General features: G+C 43.5%; 2 protein-coding genes across 3 annotated transcripts in view; both read right to left on the bottom strand.

Moving 5' to 3' along the window:
• LOC149472061 (uncharacterized) overlaps positions 1-12,762 on the bottom strand; it is an 86,681-nt gene extending 73,919 nt beyond the window's left edge. Inside the window, exons 1-2 of the mRNA XM_089693199.1 lie at positions 12,520-12,762; positions 2,398-2,724 (exon numbers count right to left, since the gene is read on the bottom strand). Coding sequence (XP_089549325.1) covers positions 2,398-2,724; positions 12,520-12,625 — 433 coding nt within the window. The 5' untranslated portion in view covers positions 12,626-12,762. The remainder of the gene's footprint in view (positions 1-2,397; positions 2,725-12,519) is intronic.
• A 945-nt stretch (positions 12,763-13,707) lies between these two features.
• LOC149472060 (natural cytotoxicity triggering receptor 3 ligand 1-like) overlaps positions 13,708-18,488 on the bottom strand; it is a 39,785-nt gene continuing 35,004 nt past the window's right edge. For both annotated transcript variants that reach the window (XM_089693381.1, XM_089693388.1), the window contains one exon: positions 13,708-14,923. In XM_089693381.1, the coding sequence (XP_089549507.1) occupies positions 14,820-14,923 (104 nt within the window). In that variant the 3' untranslated portion in view covers positions 13,708-14,819. The remainder of the gene's footprint in view (positions 14,924-18,488) is intronic.

Raw genomic sequence — 18,488 nt, 5'->3', positions numbered from 1 at the left:
CTAGTCTTCTGTTCCTGCAGTCTCTAAATTAGAGCTTTGTTTGGTGTGCAACCCCTCAATTGGAATGCATTTAGATGTCCCAATAGTCTCTGAATATTGTGTCCCTCAATGTTTGAGACAGATAATTGGATTTTTGTATTCGCTGTAAAATTATTTTTTCAGAGTTTATTGAAGAACACAGATCCTACCTCCCCGTGTTTATAGTCTTGCTCTCAAAACCTTTTTTTTTTACAAAACTGAGACATGCTGGGAGTTGGTGGGGTACATCCGGCTGGTTACTATATTTTTGTTTGCCAGTGTCCAAATATTTCTGTAGGTGTCAGCATAACTAAATTGTCTCTGAATCCTGTGTCTCTAAATGAACTGCAAGAAAAGGATTTTGCGGTGAATAGAAAACTCTAATTTATGAATGTAAAGTCAATTACCATCTAGAATTTTTTTTTTTTAGTGGATTTTGCCAAAAATAACAACATATCCTGCAGAAAGATGGCTAGGGTCAGGTAGCTTATACCAGCGTTTTTCAACCACTGTGCCGCGGCACACTAGTGTGCCGTGAGATATTGTCTGGTGTGCCGTGGGAAAAATTCCAATTTCATCTGTAACATGTGGCTTCGGCTCACAAATAGACCAATCATTAGAATCTAATGATTCAGTGGTCGGCAAGCCGCGGCTCGCGAGCCACATGCGGCTCTTTACCCAGTCTAATGCGGCTCTTCTGTGTGCCGGGCGCCTGCTCCCCTCCCTCCTCTCGGTCGGCCGCTCCCCTGCCTCCTCTCGGTTGGCAGCCCCAAAAGTCCGCGCGGACCTTTTAATCCGGCTTGCGGATGTGGCTGTCAGGATGTGTGTAGGCGGGGCAGCGTGCCGAACGTGAGGGGAGGGGAGCTAGGCTCCTCTCACAGTCCGCCCTGAAGACCCGAACGGCGCGGGAAGACAGCGAGAGGAACGCAAAAGGTAAGTGAATTGACACGGGGGACTTGGCTTACTAGAAGGGGGGGGGGGGAATAGTACTGTGGGGGATGAAATACTATATGAGGGATGAATTACTTTATGAGGGATGAAATACTATATGGGGGGATGAAATACTATATGGGGGATGAATTACTATATCAGGGATGAATTACTATATGAGGGATGAAATACTATATGGGGGGATGAAATACTATATGGGGGGATGAAATACTATATGGGGGGATGAATTACTATATGAGGGATGAAATACTATATGGGGGGATGAAATACTATATGAGGGATGAAATACTATATGGGGGATGAATTACTATATGAGGGATGAATTACTGTATGAGGGATGAAATACTATATGGGGGGATGAAATACTATATGAGGGATGAAATACTATATGAGGGGATGAAATACTATATGGGGGGATGAAATACTATATGGGGGATGAAATACTATATGAGGGATGAAATACTATATGAGGGATGAAATACTATATGAGGGATGAATTACTATATGAGGGATGAAATACTATATGGGGGGATGAAATACTATATGGGGGGATGAAATACTATATGGGGGGATGAAATACTATATGAGGGATGAATTACTATGGGGGATGAATTACTATATGGAGGATGAATTACTATATGGGGGATTAATTACTATGCTTACTATGGGGGAATATTACTATACTTACTATGGATGACACATACACATCATTCATCTACTCTTGGTCCGGCCCCCGGGTCCAATTATAAAATACTTTATTATTTCATAATAAAGTAATTATAAAATAATTTCTTTGTGTTTGATTCCTATTCAAGAGAATTACTTTATATATAGTCAATATAGGCACAGAGGTAAATTTTTTTAACATTTTCTAATGGTGGTGTGCCTCGTGATTTTTTTCATGAAAAAAGTGTGCCTTTGCACAAAAAAGGTTGAAAAACACTGGCTTATACCCATGGGCTAGCTATGGTTGCAGAGCGGTTGAGAAATTCTGCCTTAAAGCAATGCTCTTAACACATTGAAGGGATAACCTTAATAGTTTGCTGCTGTTCCTTAAATGTTCATTCAACAGACTGGGGTTCTTTGAAAAGCAACAACGGGAAGACCAGCTTCTTTACAATGCACTTGGTTTGGAATGTCATATCCAAAAATTCAGAAATTCATAACGCTGCACTTTAGAAAACAAAGCTGTAGGTTAATGGTGTGCTCTAGGCCAGGGGTTTCCAAACTAGGGCCTGAGGGCCACATCTGGCCTGCTACAGGATTTTACTCGGCCCACAGCTACTCTGATGTGATGGGAGGGTTTCTGATGTCTAAATTGAGGGGGGGATTTCTGATGTGAAAAGGACATCTCGTGAAAGGGGGACTCTGATGGAAAGGGGAACTTTTGATGTGAAAGGGAAACTCTGATGTGATGGGGAGACTTACCATAGACATCAAGTTTGATCTCCTTCTCCTTCTCCCCTGGGACTTGAACCATAGAACACCTATAAAGTCCACCATCTGATATAGATACACCAGACATGTACAAATCGGCAATTCCATCTTTTATGTTATCTTGATCTATCGATAGCCTGGAATCACGCACCCTTTGGTTATCTGGATACCTGAAAATTTCCTCTTCTTGAAATTGCCATATTACCGAGAAAGTTCTTTGTGCTGGTGGGACAGCATGGACATTAAACTTGCAGGGAATAGTTGTATTTGATCCCATTGTAGCTGAATGTGTGAAAAGTATGTACTCCAGAGCAGAACCTGTAAATCATATATACAATAGAAGTAATTACTGCAAGGAAATTATTACTAATATTTTTTTACTATGTGATTTTGTCAGGTCACGCAAGGCATTCACAGCAGCGGGTCTTACAGCTCCGGTCCTCAGGCACAGCAAGCAATCCTTTTGTGGCTCAGTTCTCAGGCTCTGTGAGTGCACTCAAGGGCTCATTTTTCAAAGGCTCTGACAAACAATGAACCAGGCCTGATTGACCAAGATCCCAACTGCAAATTGACCCCTCACTCTCTCTGAATGCCCATGATAAACACCCTGCTCTCTACTCCTCTGTGTGCAGGGATTGTGGGTGTTATAGTTCTGCAGCCATCCAATTGTATTGTACAGCATCCCTTGAAGACTACATTCCCCACAAATCCAAGTAGTTGCATAGTAAGTCTCCACCGCATGTTGTTAATTGACCTACTACCACTTTAGCAGTAACAAATACACCCACCTCTTAATGGCGCGGTATGCATAGTATGCACATGAGGACCTTTCATTTTTTAAATTCGTTGACTAATCCTTTAAACTTGTTGCACTGATTACAACTTAGTTGAACCTTGCTATAATTACATTTACGTCCAGCTTATAAGTTAGTGTTCATTTACCTAGTACGATATCCTAGAGCATGTGCAAATATGTCATAAAATAGTGCCGCGTATATATCTCTATAATCTCATATATGAATTAAAGCATCCAAACCATGTGATTATGCAACAACGGTGAATACATTGAATACAACTTAAAAGTCTATAATGTGTGCTTGATCCTTGCCTTTATAATTTGTTTACACAACATGTGCTCTTTATTTCTTATATCCACATATATTCCTATAAGTGCTCCTCCACCAGAGACATACATATATAATCTCACCTCCTTTTATGACCCAAATTGCATAGGTCAAATACCGCCTTTCCCTTTTAACCCGGGTAGGTATACTGCATAGATAACTCCACTTTCCTTCTTACTCTGCTGCAATCGGACCTGTCTCCTCTTTATCCCACATATCCTCCACATATGTAAACACAAACGCTTGCCATAGTGTAGTATATAAATATAGCGTGATTTATAAAAAAAAAACAAAGTGCCATAGTGTAGTATATAAATATAGCGTGATTTATTAAAAAATCAAAGTGCACTCACATTTAAAAGTGTCCTGCTGGGACACCACAGTAAAAAAAACCTTTGTTATAAAGTATCTTCAATGTGTTCAGGAATTTCCAAGATGGTGGCTCGTAAACTTCCTGTTTAGCAAGTAGACGTCATTGGCCCACGCTACGCTTTACATCACATCACGTGACTTCCTCAGGAGTTCACACTTTTAAATGTGAGTGCACTTTGTTTTTTTAATAAATCGCACTTGTTTCTGCACTCCTGTGACTCGTTTTCAGCTGACAGTGGGCTAAAGTCTGCTGTTGCCTGACGTCACTCAGTCAGTCCAGGCTGTGGATGGACCCTGACTTTATTGTCAGGATCCAACCGAATGACTGACCGGCGGCTAGCTCAGTCTCTCAGTACAGCGCTTAGAGCCCTGAGCCAGCTGCTCCTACCCCCTCCTCAGCATGGAGTGACCGATGGAGGGGCAGAGCAGAGAGGGGGTGACTTCCAGTGTACTTACAATGTACAGGAGGATCAAAGGCAAACACTTTACAATGTAGTGTGGACTTTAGTCAGATTAATATGAGGTGTGCACACTTTCCACAAGCAATTTAGTGCAATATTAACTGATTATAAACAGTGTAGTTTCTTGCACTTGAAAATACTAATTGTGGGGAGATACATGCAGTGAGTTTCGAGATATGGGAAGCATGTGGGGGAACACTTATTAAAGTATATGTAAACCCTCACCTTGTAAAACAACCCATTCAGTTCAAAATAGAAATGAAAGGTAAAACATTTTTTGTATATATATACTGTATACACTGTATTGCCAAAAGTATTGGGCCGCCTGCCTTTCCACGCACATGAACTTTATTGACATCCCAGTCTTAGTCCATAGGGTTTAATATTGAGCTTGCCCCGCCCTTTTTCAGCTATATCAGCTTAAACTCTTCTGGGAAGGCCGTCCACAAGGTTTAGGAGGGTGTCTATGGGAAGGTTGGACCATTCTTCCAGAAGCACATTTGTCAGCTCATGCACTGATGTCGGGGGAGGAGGCCTGGCACACAGTCTCCGCTCTAATTCATCCCAAAGTGTTCTATGGGGTTGAGGTCAGGACTCTGTGCAGGCCAGTCAAGTTCCTCCACCCCAAACTGGCTCCTCCATGTCTTTATGGACCTTGCTTTGTGCACTGGTGCGCAGTCATGTTGGAACAGGAAGGGGCCATCCCCAAACCTTCCCCAACTCTTCTAAAGTTGAGAGCATGAAATTGTCCAAAATGTCGCCTTAAGAGTTCCCTTCACTGGAAGTAGGGGGCCAAGCCCAACCCCTGAAAAACAACCCCACACCATAATCCCTTCTCTCCCAAACATTTCACTTGACACAATGCAGTCAGGCAAGTACCGTTCTCCTGGCAACTGCCAAACCCAAACATGATTGGTCACTCCGGAGAACACGTCTCCACTGCTCTAGAGTTCAGTGGCAGTGTGCTTTACACCACGGCATCCGACGCTTTGCATTGCACTTGGTGATGTAAGGCTTGGATGCAGCTGCTCGGCCATGGAAACCCATTCCATGAAGCTCTCTACGCACTGTTGTTGTGCTTATCTGAAGGCCACACCAAGTTTGGAGGTCTTTAGCTATTGGCTCTGCAGACAGTTGGTGACTTCTGCGCACTGTGCGCTTCAGCCCGCTCTGTCATGTGACGTGGCCTACCACTTGGTGGCTGAGTTGCTGTTGTTCCCAGTTGCTTCCACTGTGTTATAATCCCACTAACAGTTGAGCTTGAAATATTTAGTAGCCAGGAAATGTCACGGATGGACTTATTGCACAGGTGATCACGCTTGGAGTCACTGCGCTCCTGAGAGCGACCCATTCTTTCACAAACGTTTGTAGAAGCAATCTGCATGCCTAGGAGCTTGATTGTATACACCTGTGTCGAAGGAGGGGAATGGAACACCTGAATCACATGACTGGAGGGGATTGGAACACCTGAATCACATAATTTGGAGGGCGGGGACAATACCTTTGGCAATATAGTGTGTGTATATGAACGACCAAACTAAAAATCTTAAATGATGCAGTCGCGTGCTGGAACGATTATGGCGCAAAACCAAATCCCCTCGAGCGTTCTCCCTCTACAAATCTGCCTTCCTCACCTACTCCTCCTCCCTCCACGCCGCCAAACAAGCCTACTTCGTAACCCTCATCAACACCCTCTCCACCTGTCCTCACTGGCTCTTCTCCACTTTCAACTCCCTACTCTCTCCCCCCCCACCCCCAACCAGTACCTCACTCACCACCCACAAGATTGCCAATCACTTCCAAAATAAGATCGACGCAATCCGTAAGGACATCGCCAATGCTCAACCTACCTCCCCACCTAGCCTCCCTCCCACTATAACCCCATCAACTCTCCCCTCCTCTGACCTCGCAACAGCCCTACCCCCAACCACACCTAACGTCCCGCACACTATAACCTCCCCAACACTCCGCTCCTTCAGCCTTGCTACCACTGAGGAGGTCACTAAGGTCTTCTCAGAAGCCCGCCTCACCACTTGCCCCCTTGACCCTGTCCCCACACAACTCCTCCGGTCACCCCCCTCCTCCATCATTTGCTCCCTCACCCACATCTTCAATCTCTCCCTCTCTACTGGCGCATTCCCCTCCCCCCTAAAGCACGCGCACATCACCCCCATACTCAAAAAACCCTCCCTGGACCCCACCGACCTGAACAACCTTAGACCCATCTCTCTGCTGCCATTTACTTCCAAGCTCCTTGAGCGCTTAGTCTACAATCGCCTAAGCGCCCACCTCACTGACAACAACCTCCTCGATCCACTACAGTCTGGTTTCCGTCCCCTACACTCCACCGAAACCGCCCTACTCAAAATCACTAATGACTTGCTAACCGCCAAAGCTAATGGCCACTACTCAGTCCTCTTACTCCTCGATCTTTCCGCGGCCTTTGACACAGTCGATCATCCCCTCCTCCTTAATAAACTACACTCCCTCGGCATCAGAGACTCCACTCTCTCCTGGTTCTCCTCCTATCTATCCCAACGCTCCTTCAGCGTTACCTATAACGCTACCACCTCCCCCTCTCTCCCCCCAAGGCTCTGTCCTCGGGCCCCTTCTCTTCTCCATTTACACCTCCTCCCTCGGCAAACTGATACACTCCCACGGCTTCAAGTATCACCTCTATGCCGATGACACGCAAATTTACCTCTCCACCCCTGGCCTCACCCCTTCAGTCTCCGCTCGTATCACCCACCTACTGAAAGAGATATCAGACTGGATGTCGCTCCATTTCCTCAAATTGAACCTTTCCAAAACCGAACTCCTGATTTTCCTCCCAGCCCGTGCCCCCCCACCCTCTCCATAAGGACCAACAACGCCACCATCAGTGCCACCCCGCAAGCCAAAGTCCTAGGTGTCACTCTAGACTCAGACCTGTCCTTCCAACCCCATGTCCAATCATTGGCAAACTCATGCAGGCTCCACCTCCGCAACATCTCCAAAATACGTTTGTTCCTAACCCCAGACACTACTAAACAACTCATTCACTCCCTTATTATCTCACGTCTGGACTACTGCAACTCCCTTCTCACCGGCCTATCTCATCGCAGACTATCCCCGCTTCAGTCTGTCCTGAACTCAGCGGCCAGACTCATCCACCTTACCATCCGCTCCGCTTCTGTCACCCCCCTCTGTCATTCCCTCCACTGGCTCCCGATTGCCCAACGCATTAAATTCAAACTTCTAACACAGACATACAAAGCCATTCATAATGCTGCCCCAAACTACCTCACCGACCTGATACCCAAATACCACCCTACCTGTAATCTTCGCTCCTCACAAGACCTCCTACTTCCTAGCTCCCTGGTCTCCACCTCCCACGCCCGACTGCAGGACTTCTCCAGAACTTCCCCCATCCTCTGGAACTCACTACCCCAATCCATCAGACTGTCACCTACCCTCCTCACCTTTAGGCGCACCCTGAAAACCCATCTCTTCAGGGAAGCCTACCCTGCCCTCACCTAACAGCTGATCTCCTCCACTTCTACCACTCTATCCCCCACAGCCACTTCCTCCTGTACCACTATCCCCTCCCTCCTAGATTGTAAGCTCGAAAGAGCAGGGCCCTTGAACCCCTTGTGTTTTGTTTTTTTACTGTATTGTCTCATATTCTGTCCCCCACTATAATGTACAGCGCTGAGCAAACCTTTTAGCGCTATATAAATACTGTATAATAATAATAATAATATTGTGACGAACCGTCCCTTTGTGATAACATTTTGCCCTTTCTGTTTCAGTTTTCTCCCCTTTGTAAAGCTGTATATGTTAGCAGCTGGTATGTAGACAGACATTCTACACTGTTCGTTTAGGGAAACGTGACCTTGTATTCTTTCACTTCTATAGAGTTCATACTGTATTGTTGGGTTGTAGGGTTTTGTTGTGGGTGGGAAAAACCTGGTGCAGGCTGTCTGGTGGGGGTGAAGCTGTATATACTGAACTGTGTTCAATAAAGATTGATTCATTTCACCCTACATGAAGTTCCGACTCGTGGTTTGGGATATTGGAAGGATTGGTTTTGAGCTCTAATACCTGCTTTGGCAGAGCACTGGAGGACTTGCAGGACAAGGGAACCATTGGCTGAGACGCATTTCTCCGCACTCGGAAGCCCAGGCGGAACGGTTCCGCCACATATATATACAGTCAGGTCCATAAATATTGGGACAAGGACACAATTCTAACATTTTTGGCTCTATACACCACCACAATGGATTTGAAATGAAACGAACAAGATGTGCTTTAACTGCAGACTGTCAGCTTTAATTTGAAGGTATTTACATCCAAGTCAGGTGAACGGTGTAGGAATTACAACAGTTTGCATATGTGCCTCCCACTTGTTAAGGGACCAAAAATAATGGGACAATTGGCTTCTCAGCTGTTCCATGGCCAGGTGTGTGTTATTCCCTCATTATCCCAATTACAATGAGCAGATAAAAGGCCCAGAGTTCATTTCAAGTGTGCTATTTGCATTTGGAATCTGTTGCTGTCAACTCTCAAGATGAGATCCAAAGAGCTGTCACTATCCGTGAAGCAAGCCATCATTAGGCTGAAAAAAGTTATTCAATTTGAGTTATTCAATTTATTTTAAATTATTTACACAGCGCCAACAGTTTACACAGCACTTTACAACATAAGGGCAGACAGTACAGTTACAATATACAGTCAGGTCCATAAATATTGGGACATGGACACAATTCTAACATTTTTGGCTCTATACACCACCACAATGGATTTGAAATGAAACGAACAAGATGTGCTTTAACTGCAGACTGTCAGCTTTAATTTGAGGGTATTTACATCCAAATCAGGTGAACGGTGTAGGAATGACAACAGTTTGCATATGTGCCTCCCACTTGTTAAGGGACCAAAAGTAATGGGACAGAATAATAATCATAAATCAAACTTTCACTTTTTAATACTTGGTTGCAAATCCTTTGCAGTCAATTACAGCCTGAAGTCTGGAATGCATAGACATCACCAGACGCTGGGTTTCATTCCTGGTGATGCTCTGCCAGGCCTCTACTGCAACTGTCTTCCGTTCCTGCTTGTTCTTGGGGCCTTTTCCCTTCAGTTTTGTCTTCAGCAAGTGAAATGCATGCTCAATCAGATTCAGGTCAGGTGATTGACTTGGCCATTGCATAACATTCCACTTCTTTCCCTTAAAAAACTCTTTGGTTGCTTTTGCAGTATGCTTTGGGTCATTGTCCATCTGCACTGTGAAGCGTCCAATAAGTTCTGAAGCATTTGGCTGAATATGAGCAGATAATATTGCCCGAAACACTTCACAATTCATCCGGCTGCTTTTGTCAGCAGTGACATCATCAATAAATACAAGAGAAGCAGTTCCACTGGCAGCCATACATGCCCACGCCATGACACTACCACCACCATGCTTCACTGATGAGGTGGTATGCTTAGGATCATGAGCAGTTCCTTTCCTTCTCCATACTCTTCTCTTCCCATCACTCTGGTACAAGTTGATCTTGGTCTCATCTGTCCATAGGATGTTGTTCCAGAACTGTGAAGGCTTTTTTACATGTCGTTTGGCAAGCTCTAATCTGGCCTTCCTGTTTTTGAGGCTCACCAATGGTTTACATCTTGTGGTGAACCCTCTGTATTCACTCTGGTGAAGTCTTCTCTTGATTGTTGACTTTGACACACATACACCTACCTCCTGGAGAGTGTTCTTGATCTGGCCAACTGTTGTGAAGGGTGTTTTCTTCACCAGGGAAAGAATTCTTCGCTCATCCACCACAGTTGTTTTCCGTGGTCTTCCAGGTCTTTTGGTTTTGCTGAGCTCACCGGTGCGTTACTTCTTTTTAAGAATGTTCCAAACAGTTGTTTTGGCCACGCCTAATGTTTTTGCTATCTCTCTGATGGGTTTGTTTTGTTTTTTCAGCCTAATGATGGCTTGCTTCACGGATAGTGACAGCTCTTTGGATCTCATCTTGAGAGTTGACAGCAACAGATTCCAAATGCAAATAGCACACTTGAAATGAACTCTGGGCCTTTTATCTGCTCATTGTAATTGGGATAATGAGGGAATAACACACACCTGGCCATGGAACAGCTGAGAAGCCAATTGTCCCATTATTTTTGGTCCCTTAACAAGTGGGAGGCACATATGCAAACTGTTGTAATTCCTACACCGTTCACCTGACTTGGATGTAAATACCTTCAAATTAAAGCTGACAGTCTGCAGTTAAAGCACATCTTGTTCGTTTCATTTCAAATCCATTGTGGTGGTGTATAGAGCCAAAAATGTTAGAATTGTGTCGATGTCCCAATATTTATGGACCTGACTGTATACCTTTTTCCTTTTTTATAAGTTTTTTTTACTTTTTTTTATAAGTGATCACATTCCCCATGTTCTCAACTTCATAAGAGCTGGTGGAGGAGATACAGCAGTACACTAATCTTCCTAATGAATGTCTGTACAGGGGGGCATGTCAGGATAAGTCTGATCATTGGAGGAGAGCACACTTAGCACAATCAGAATGTCCCTAATCATTTCTATAGCATACAAAACCAAAAGAAGCGAGTATTTTGTCACTTCTGGTTTCTGATTAAAGCCATTTCCAGCTTATCTAAGCATCGGATTGAACTGATGCAGATTTGATCAGATGCTTTGAAGGGCAGAGGACAGATCTGGGGCTTACTAGACCCCAGATGTCTCAGTAAACAGTACCTGTCACCTCTTACATGTTTACATTCCTTGTGATAGCAATAAAAGTAATATAATAGTAATAGAGAATAAAAATGAAAAGGACAGTGTAAAAATAAACATTTGTTTAATAAAATAAAAACAAATTTTAATGTGCCCTGCGCCCCCCATGCTCGCTTGCAAAGGTGAACACATACATAGGTCTCGCACACATATGTACTATAAGCGGTGTTAGCACCACACATGTGAGGTATCACCACAATCGTTGCAGCTACAGCAATAATTCTAGCACCAGACCTTCTTTGTAACTCTAAACTGATAACCTGTAACAGCTTTTAAAGCATTGAATATGGAGATTTTGTCATCATTCCACCAGCATGCGTAATTTTAAAGCGTGACATGTTAGGTATCTATTTACTTTGCATAACATCATCTTTCATATTTACCAAACAATTGAGTATTATATTGTGTTTTTGTGCATTAAAATTCATTAAAGTGTATGTGTTGCAAAAGAATTGCATTTGAAAAACTGCTAAAGACTGAGATTGAGCCCTGCAGTCACTTTTGCAGTGGTTGTTTTCTTATTCCGGGTCACAATCATGCGCAATGTCCTTTTGTCTCCTTCGGTCAGTTGACCATGTGGGCCGCGGTTATGCTCATCAGATGACGTTTCCCCAGAAATCATAACCTTCGATCCTTTACCTGGCGACACGGCAAATAAATTGGCATCTTCAATCACAGAGGCACCAGCTAAGCGGCACCAACAATTTGCTCTCTTTGAACCTCAGTAAGCTCTGACATGACTCCGTATTACAAGCAGCACACACAGTGAATGACAAATGTGAGGCTTCCCACCAGTTAGCAAGGTGTCTCATCACACAGCAGAAGCAAAAGAATGTTAAATCACTTCCGCTTTCAACGTGAAACATGCCGTCACATTCACATCTGCAAATCATGCAGTGTTTCTATATTTTTGTCCAATCCCTGTACATGTAGAATGTTTGCAGACTTTTTGGAAACTTCAGGTCACATCGCTTCCCACAAATCTGCTAACAAGTCCCCGGTCACACTGCTGCAACCTGATAGTTTCAAATTGCATGACAAGTCGCACCCTATTGTCCACAATGGCAGCAGTCAGTGAGTTGCACTGATTTTGAAAGTACTTCATGTACTACTTTTTGCAAGTTCAGGTGCTCCTTGCATAGACGTCTGTGCTTGAAGTCGCACAGATGTCTTCCAAGTCATGCCAGAAGTCGCACTAACATTCAACTGTGAAATCGTGCCATTTCAAGTGAAGTCGTACAATTTCAAAGTCAGATTTGTTGTGACAGAAGATTAACCCCCCTCCTTTGTGTGTGGGTGGAGTACCTGCTTCATTCTGCCACTGCCGCATTTTCGATTGTCTCATATGTTAAAATGAATATAAGTGAAGAAAACTTACCCGTGTGATGCAGGAAAAGCAGCCATAACAATCCCAAAGTAAACATTCCCTTTTTCTTGGAAGGTAACTCAGAATCTTTCTTATTCCACATTGTCACACCTTTCATTTCTTTATATTTAGCTGAACTTAAAACTAAAGTCAGCTGTTCTTGTTATTTTCCAGAAGTAGAATGTAAATCTGTATAAAAACATGAGATACAACAACTCGCATAAAGTTAGTGTTTGCTATCCCGAGAAAAGCAAGTTTCTTTCACTTTCCTTTTCCTCCTCTCCCCCCCTTCTTCTCGACCTTTAAAGGGCTCCATGTATACCTCAGCTGATAAACTGACATTCAGCAGCCCCTGAACTCTCCCTGATGTTCTCCTATGTGTCCATGTACACATCGTCCTTTACAGTCGTTTACAGGCAGTTGAGTTTACAGTCATTTTTTTGAACTCACCAAACTTGTGTTCAGGAGTAGATTTTATCAGCTTTTCAAACACCAAATGCTTATAAATGTGGGTAAATGCAAGTGTTTGCGTTTAGATGCGTATTGTAACTTTTCCATATCCAGATGCTGTCCAGAGCCTTTTTTTCATCATCAGAAATGCATGCAAAGCGTTTTCCATGTATTCAAATGGACTCGGTACACTAGCGCAGTCAGTTCCAGGTTTTGCGTGAAGGAAAAATGGTAGAAGGTGATGCATTATGATCATGATGGTATCCATAGTGAATACAACCAGAAAAGACCGGTCATCTCAACACATACTGCTCTCTCTGCTTCTGCGCTCTCTATTTCTCTCAAAATGTCTGAAATAGTTAATTTTTTACTGTTTTTCAGTGCATTCTGGGCATTTGGGAAGGTCTGCTGAGGTTATAATTTAAAAACGCACATAAACGCAGTATGCAAACGCAGCTAAACAGATGTTTTTTAACCTACGTTTTCCAGCAGTCAGTTTCCATCGGTCAGAAGTTTTTTCCAAACGTCCCGTATACATGAGCCCTTAGTGCCAGTGAAATTCCTACCTGGAAATGTCTGAGTATAGCTGGATAGTATAGACAGACTTGGGAGTCTCTAAATATCTGAGATAGGGACTAGTTGCAGTATATAAACCTGATACAACAGACTCCCTCTACTGGATTCCAGGAAACCACATTCCATAATTTCCATACTAACCAACTACCAACACAAAATTGCCAAATGGGGGACTTTGAAGTGTCAAATGTGGTATTTATTGTAATCACAATGATATGTCATGATATAAAATCACATCTGTTATTTATCAGTTTTAATAAAAAATTAGACCATGTTGGAATGCAGTGTTTGTGTGTTTTGTGCATCAACTACAACAGTATTTAGTAGAGATTATTTATTTCAGGTACTTACATAGTGCTGTCAATGTATGCAGCACTTTACATATATATTGTACATTCACAACAGTCCCTAACCCTCAAGGGGTGTACAATCTAAGGTCCCTAACCCTCAAGGGGTGTACAATCTAAGGTCCCTAACTCACATTCATACATACACATACTAGGGGCAATTTAGACAGGAGCCAATTAACCTACCAGCATGTCTTTGGAGTGTGGAAGGAAGCTTGAGTGTCTGTAGGAAGCCCATGCAGCCACAGGGAGAACATACAAACTCCATATGGGAGGTGCCATGGCTGGGATTTGAACTAACAACCCTAGCACTGCTAGGGGGAAGCGCTAACCACTAAGCCACTGTGCTGCCCCAAATGAAGCACAAAATACATAAAACATAGCAGGACCAGAGCATATCATTGTGCAGTAATTAAAAATACATCCTGGAGGAAAATATGGCAAAACCTGGATAGAGCAGACCGACTGGTGAGTTACAAAGATGTTAAAGGTAACATAGAAAAGATAGCAATCCTACACAGTAGGAGCTATACCAGTTTCAAAAATAACAGAGTGGAGGGAGCAGGGGCGGACTGACAACTCATGGGGCCCCCGGGCAATAGGGGATCATGGGGCCCCTGTGCCCTTGCCCAAACTCAAAAAAGCCTATGAAAAAGGTACCAGGGGCATCTTATGGGGCCCCCTACTGACCCCGGGCCCTCAGGCAGTGCCCGAGTTTCCAAATGGTCAGTCCGCCCCTGGGGGGGGAATGAGGGGGAAACCCTATAGTGAAACCCCGTGGGGGCCAGAGTAGGACGGAGAAAGACTGGGAATACAGCGCAGAAGGAGTTTTCCTGTCTAAGTGGAAAAAGAGGATAGAATATAGGAGATACAGAGCCAGATCCCATGGAATTTGCATCCCCTCCCGGGATGATAGGTCAAGGAAGATGGGGCGAGACCTCATTGATGGAGAATAAGTTCGGCCAGGTATGGGTCATTTTCTACATCTTCACTTACATTTTCTCCCTCGTTGCTTGAAAGTAAATTCATGGGAATGCCGGAACCTACAGCACACATGTAAAGTAAGGAAAGACATATCAGAAGTGTAAATGACAATTATTTATTTCAGGTACTTCTATAGCACCATCAATTTACGCAGCGCTTTACATATATATTGTACATTCACATCAGTCCCTAACCCTCAAGGGGTGTACAATCTAAGGTCCCTAACCCTCTAGGGGAGTACAATCTAAGGTCCCTAACTCACATTCATACATACACATACTAGGGACAATTTAGACAGGAACCAATTAACCTACCAGCATGTCTTTGGAGTCTGGAAGAAAACACACACAGGCACAGGGAGAACATGCAAACTCCAGGCAGACGGTGCTGTGGATGGGATTTGAACCAATAACCCTACTACTGCCAGGTGGAAGTGCTAACCACTTAGCCACTGTGCTGCTGTTAAATGTCTATACATAGCACAATAAAAGAATGATGAAACAGATGTGATCTGTAGAAACCTTACAAATGCAGAAAAGTGATTATGTCCGGTTCAGATAGTTTGAATATGGAAAAATGAGGAAAGAAAAAGCTACAAGGATTGGTAGTGGACTGATATATATCCCTGTGCTAGAGGACGTATATCCATGTACCAAAGGGTGCCTTAGCAAGAAGTAGAGAGGTGACAGGTAAGGGTTTTGTTTTAGTGATATGATTGCTTTAAGTGCAACAATGCAGTTAGCCTCAAAATGTCTTTGCACACCCAGTTATTACCTTGTAAAAGTAGCAGGGGCATCATCTCTGAGCTGTATATAGCCTATGCAGAGAAGAGAGCTATGGGAGGGGCCCGGTAGGCTCCACCCAATGCAGGCTGCCTGCAGAAATCTACAGGAGGGGGGTGGAGACAAGACCAGTCACCCTGCACAAGGAGAGAGAGCAGAGCTGTGGGAGGGGCTCAGCAGGCTCCACCCAATGCAGGCTGCCTGCAGAAAACTACACGAGAGGGCGGAGACAAGACCAGTCACCCTGCACAAGGAGAGAGAGCAGCAGTGAGTGGTCTCCTGCATAGAGTTAAAGTCTCATGTTGGATTACTGCTCAGATCTGGAAGAAATACACAAAGCACCAAGATTCAAATATTATGTCCCTTGTATGCATGAAAAGGTGCCTAGCATGAGAGCGAAGGTTTGGTTTAGTAACAGGATTGCTTTTAAGTGGTTGTAATCCCTTCCATATACCTAGTGAAGTGACTGGCCCTCAGGTGATACACAGAGATGAAGCAAATCCTCCTACATAAGTTGTACCTGTTAATCTGCAGTCTTCTCTTCATTCATTGAATGCACTGATCTGTTTTTCTTCCATTTTTGCGTTAAAAAAAGTGGAATAAAAAGTGTAACAATATAATCCTATGTAACTCTTCAGTGATCTGTTGCGGGGCCATGGCATTTTTAAAATACTGCTTGCTGCATTTTTGGTGCAGGTTTGGTGTGGTAAAAAAAAAAAAAAAAGCACCAAAACCGCACCTCTCCATTGAAATGAATGGAAAACGCGGCAAAAACGTATCACAAATGCACCCGTGTTGTATTTTAGGAGCGGTCTTTGAGTAACATATCCAGTAAAAAAGGCACCGCAAACACGGTAAAAATGCATTTTTTTAATATCAATTTGAAAGTAGGTTTAGGGTTAGAATTCTGGAAAGGGTTAATGTTCGGGTTACAGAAGGGTTTAGTGTTAGAATCAATGTCATGTGGAAGACTGATATTAGGGTTAGGCTCCAGGCACTCTGAGCTTCAAAAGAATGCCAGATCCATTGGCAGAAAAAAATGCTGTTATCCACTTAAGAGGATTCCCCCCTTCCTGACCGGGCCATTTTTTGGGATATGGCGCTGCATTAATTTAACTGACAATTGCGCGGTCATGCAACGCTGCACCCAAATGAAATGCATGTTCTTTTTTTCCCACAAATGGAGCTTTCTTTCGGTGGTATTTGATTGCCTGTGTGTATTTTATTTTTTGCGCTAAAACAAAAAAAGACTAACAATTTTGAGAAAAAAACAATATTTTTGACTATTTGCTATCAAATATGTCCAGTTGAAAAATTTAAAAAATCAAATTTTGTCATAAATTTAGGCCTAAATGTATTCTGCTCCATGTCTTTGTTAAAAAATGTATACCGTCTACAAATGGCAGTATATGTACTGGAATTTTTTTATTTTACTAGTAATGGTCAGCGACTTATAGCGGGACTGCGGCGAGCATTCTGACACTGGAGGGAACTGACTTGGTGACATCCCCATTGACACCAATACAGTGATTAGTGCTAATAAAAAACACTGACACTGTACTAATGGCACTGGGCAGGAAGGGGATAATATGAGAGGTGATCAAAGGGTTAACTGTGTACTGTTTCTCTGTGGGGGGACTGTGCGTGTGTTTCACTGTAAGCATGCTGCTATGCAGAGCCTTACAAAGCAGTGTGCAGGAGCTGACAGGGGAGAGATCTGTATTGTTTATACACAGGTCTCTCCCCCGTTGGTAATACTCTGCAATTGCCGGGTGCCGACGGGGAATCACCGGCCGGGACCCAGCGACTGACAGCTGAGGCCGCAAACTGCAAAATCATGTATATATATGTGATTTTGCACACCTGTGCCGCCCTGTAGCGGTATTTCTGCTATAGGGCAGCGCAGAACCGGTTATTGAGCATTTTTGTACACAGTTTAGGAGAGATAAGCATCTATTCTGCCAGAAAGCTGCAATCAAAACCACAGACCAGAAGGGTTTTTTTTTCCTGCCTTCAAACATTGAGATTAACCCCTCTACGCTGACGTCATGCAAATATGCGGCCTCACAGAACTGGGCTCTTTTCCGTTGGGCTGCATAGTTGCATACCTGTCTCTCTGCTGGGGGCACAAAGTAGTTGTGATGATATGTCCGGTTTTACTAACACATCAAAGTTGCAATATATTACTTAACAGGGGCGGACTGACAACTCATGGGGCCCCCGGGCAATAGGAGATCATGGGCCCCTGTGTCCTTGCCCAAACTCAAAAAAGCCTTTGAAAAAGATACCAGAGGCATCTCATGGGGCCCCCTACTGACCCCGGGCCATCGGGCAGTGCCCGAGTTTCCAAATGGTCAGTCCGCCCCTGTTACTTAATCATTAAGATGTGTTTTACTCTTAGGCACGAAAGGGTTAAAATATGCCTTTAATTGTCCTAATGTGTATGGACATAGAATAACACTGAGCCGCTTTACAGACAAAACACAGAACTCCTGTAGAAAAAACAGAATTAGATACACTAACAAATTGAAGCCAAACTCCAGCTCACAACTTTATGAGCAGTTACAGCAAACAGTTTTGCTCCTTTTGGGATAAAGGTTTTACATAAATACATTTGATCATTGTAAGCACCCCTGTCAGTAGTAAATGGTTTGTCTCAACCCTTTAACTGCTACATCTGCAGGATAGTGTGTTAATTTGAAAAACAACAGACTTATCAGCCAGATCACCAGATGAAAAAAAAAGGGAAAGAAAGCCTAAAAAGGAAAACTAATGCAGCCATCACATCTAAAAACTGGTAAGCTGCAATATCATAAATGTTTGCTTTTGGGTTAACACAGAT

The sequence above is a fragment of the Staurois parvus genome, unplaced genomic scaffold, assembly GCF_062004578.1.
Source record: "Staurois parvus isolate SC_StPar_1 unplaced genomic scaffold, SC_StPar_1.0 ptg000024l, whole genome shotgun sequence".
NCBI lineage: Eukaryota > Metazoa > Chordata > Amphibia > Anura > Ranidae > Staurois > Staurois parvus.
Note: the sequence above shows the minus strand (reverse complement) of the source record. Positions and strands in the feature narration are given on the sequence as shown.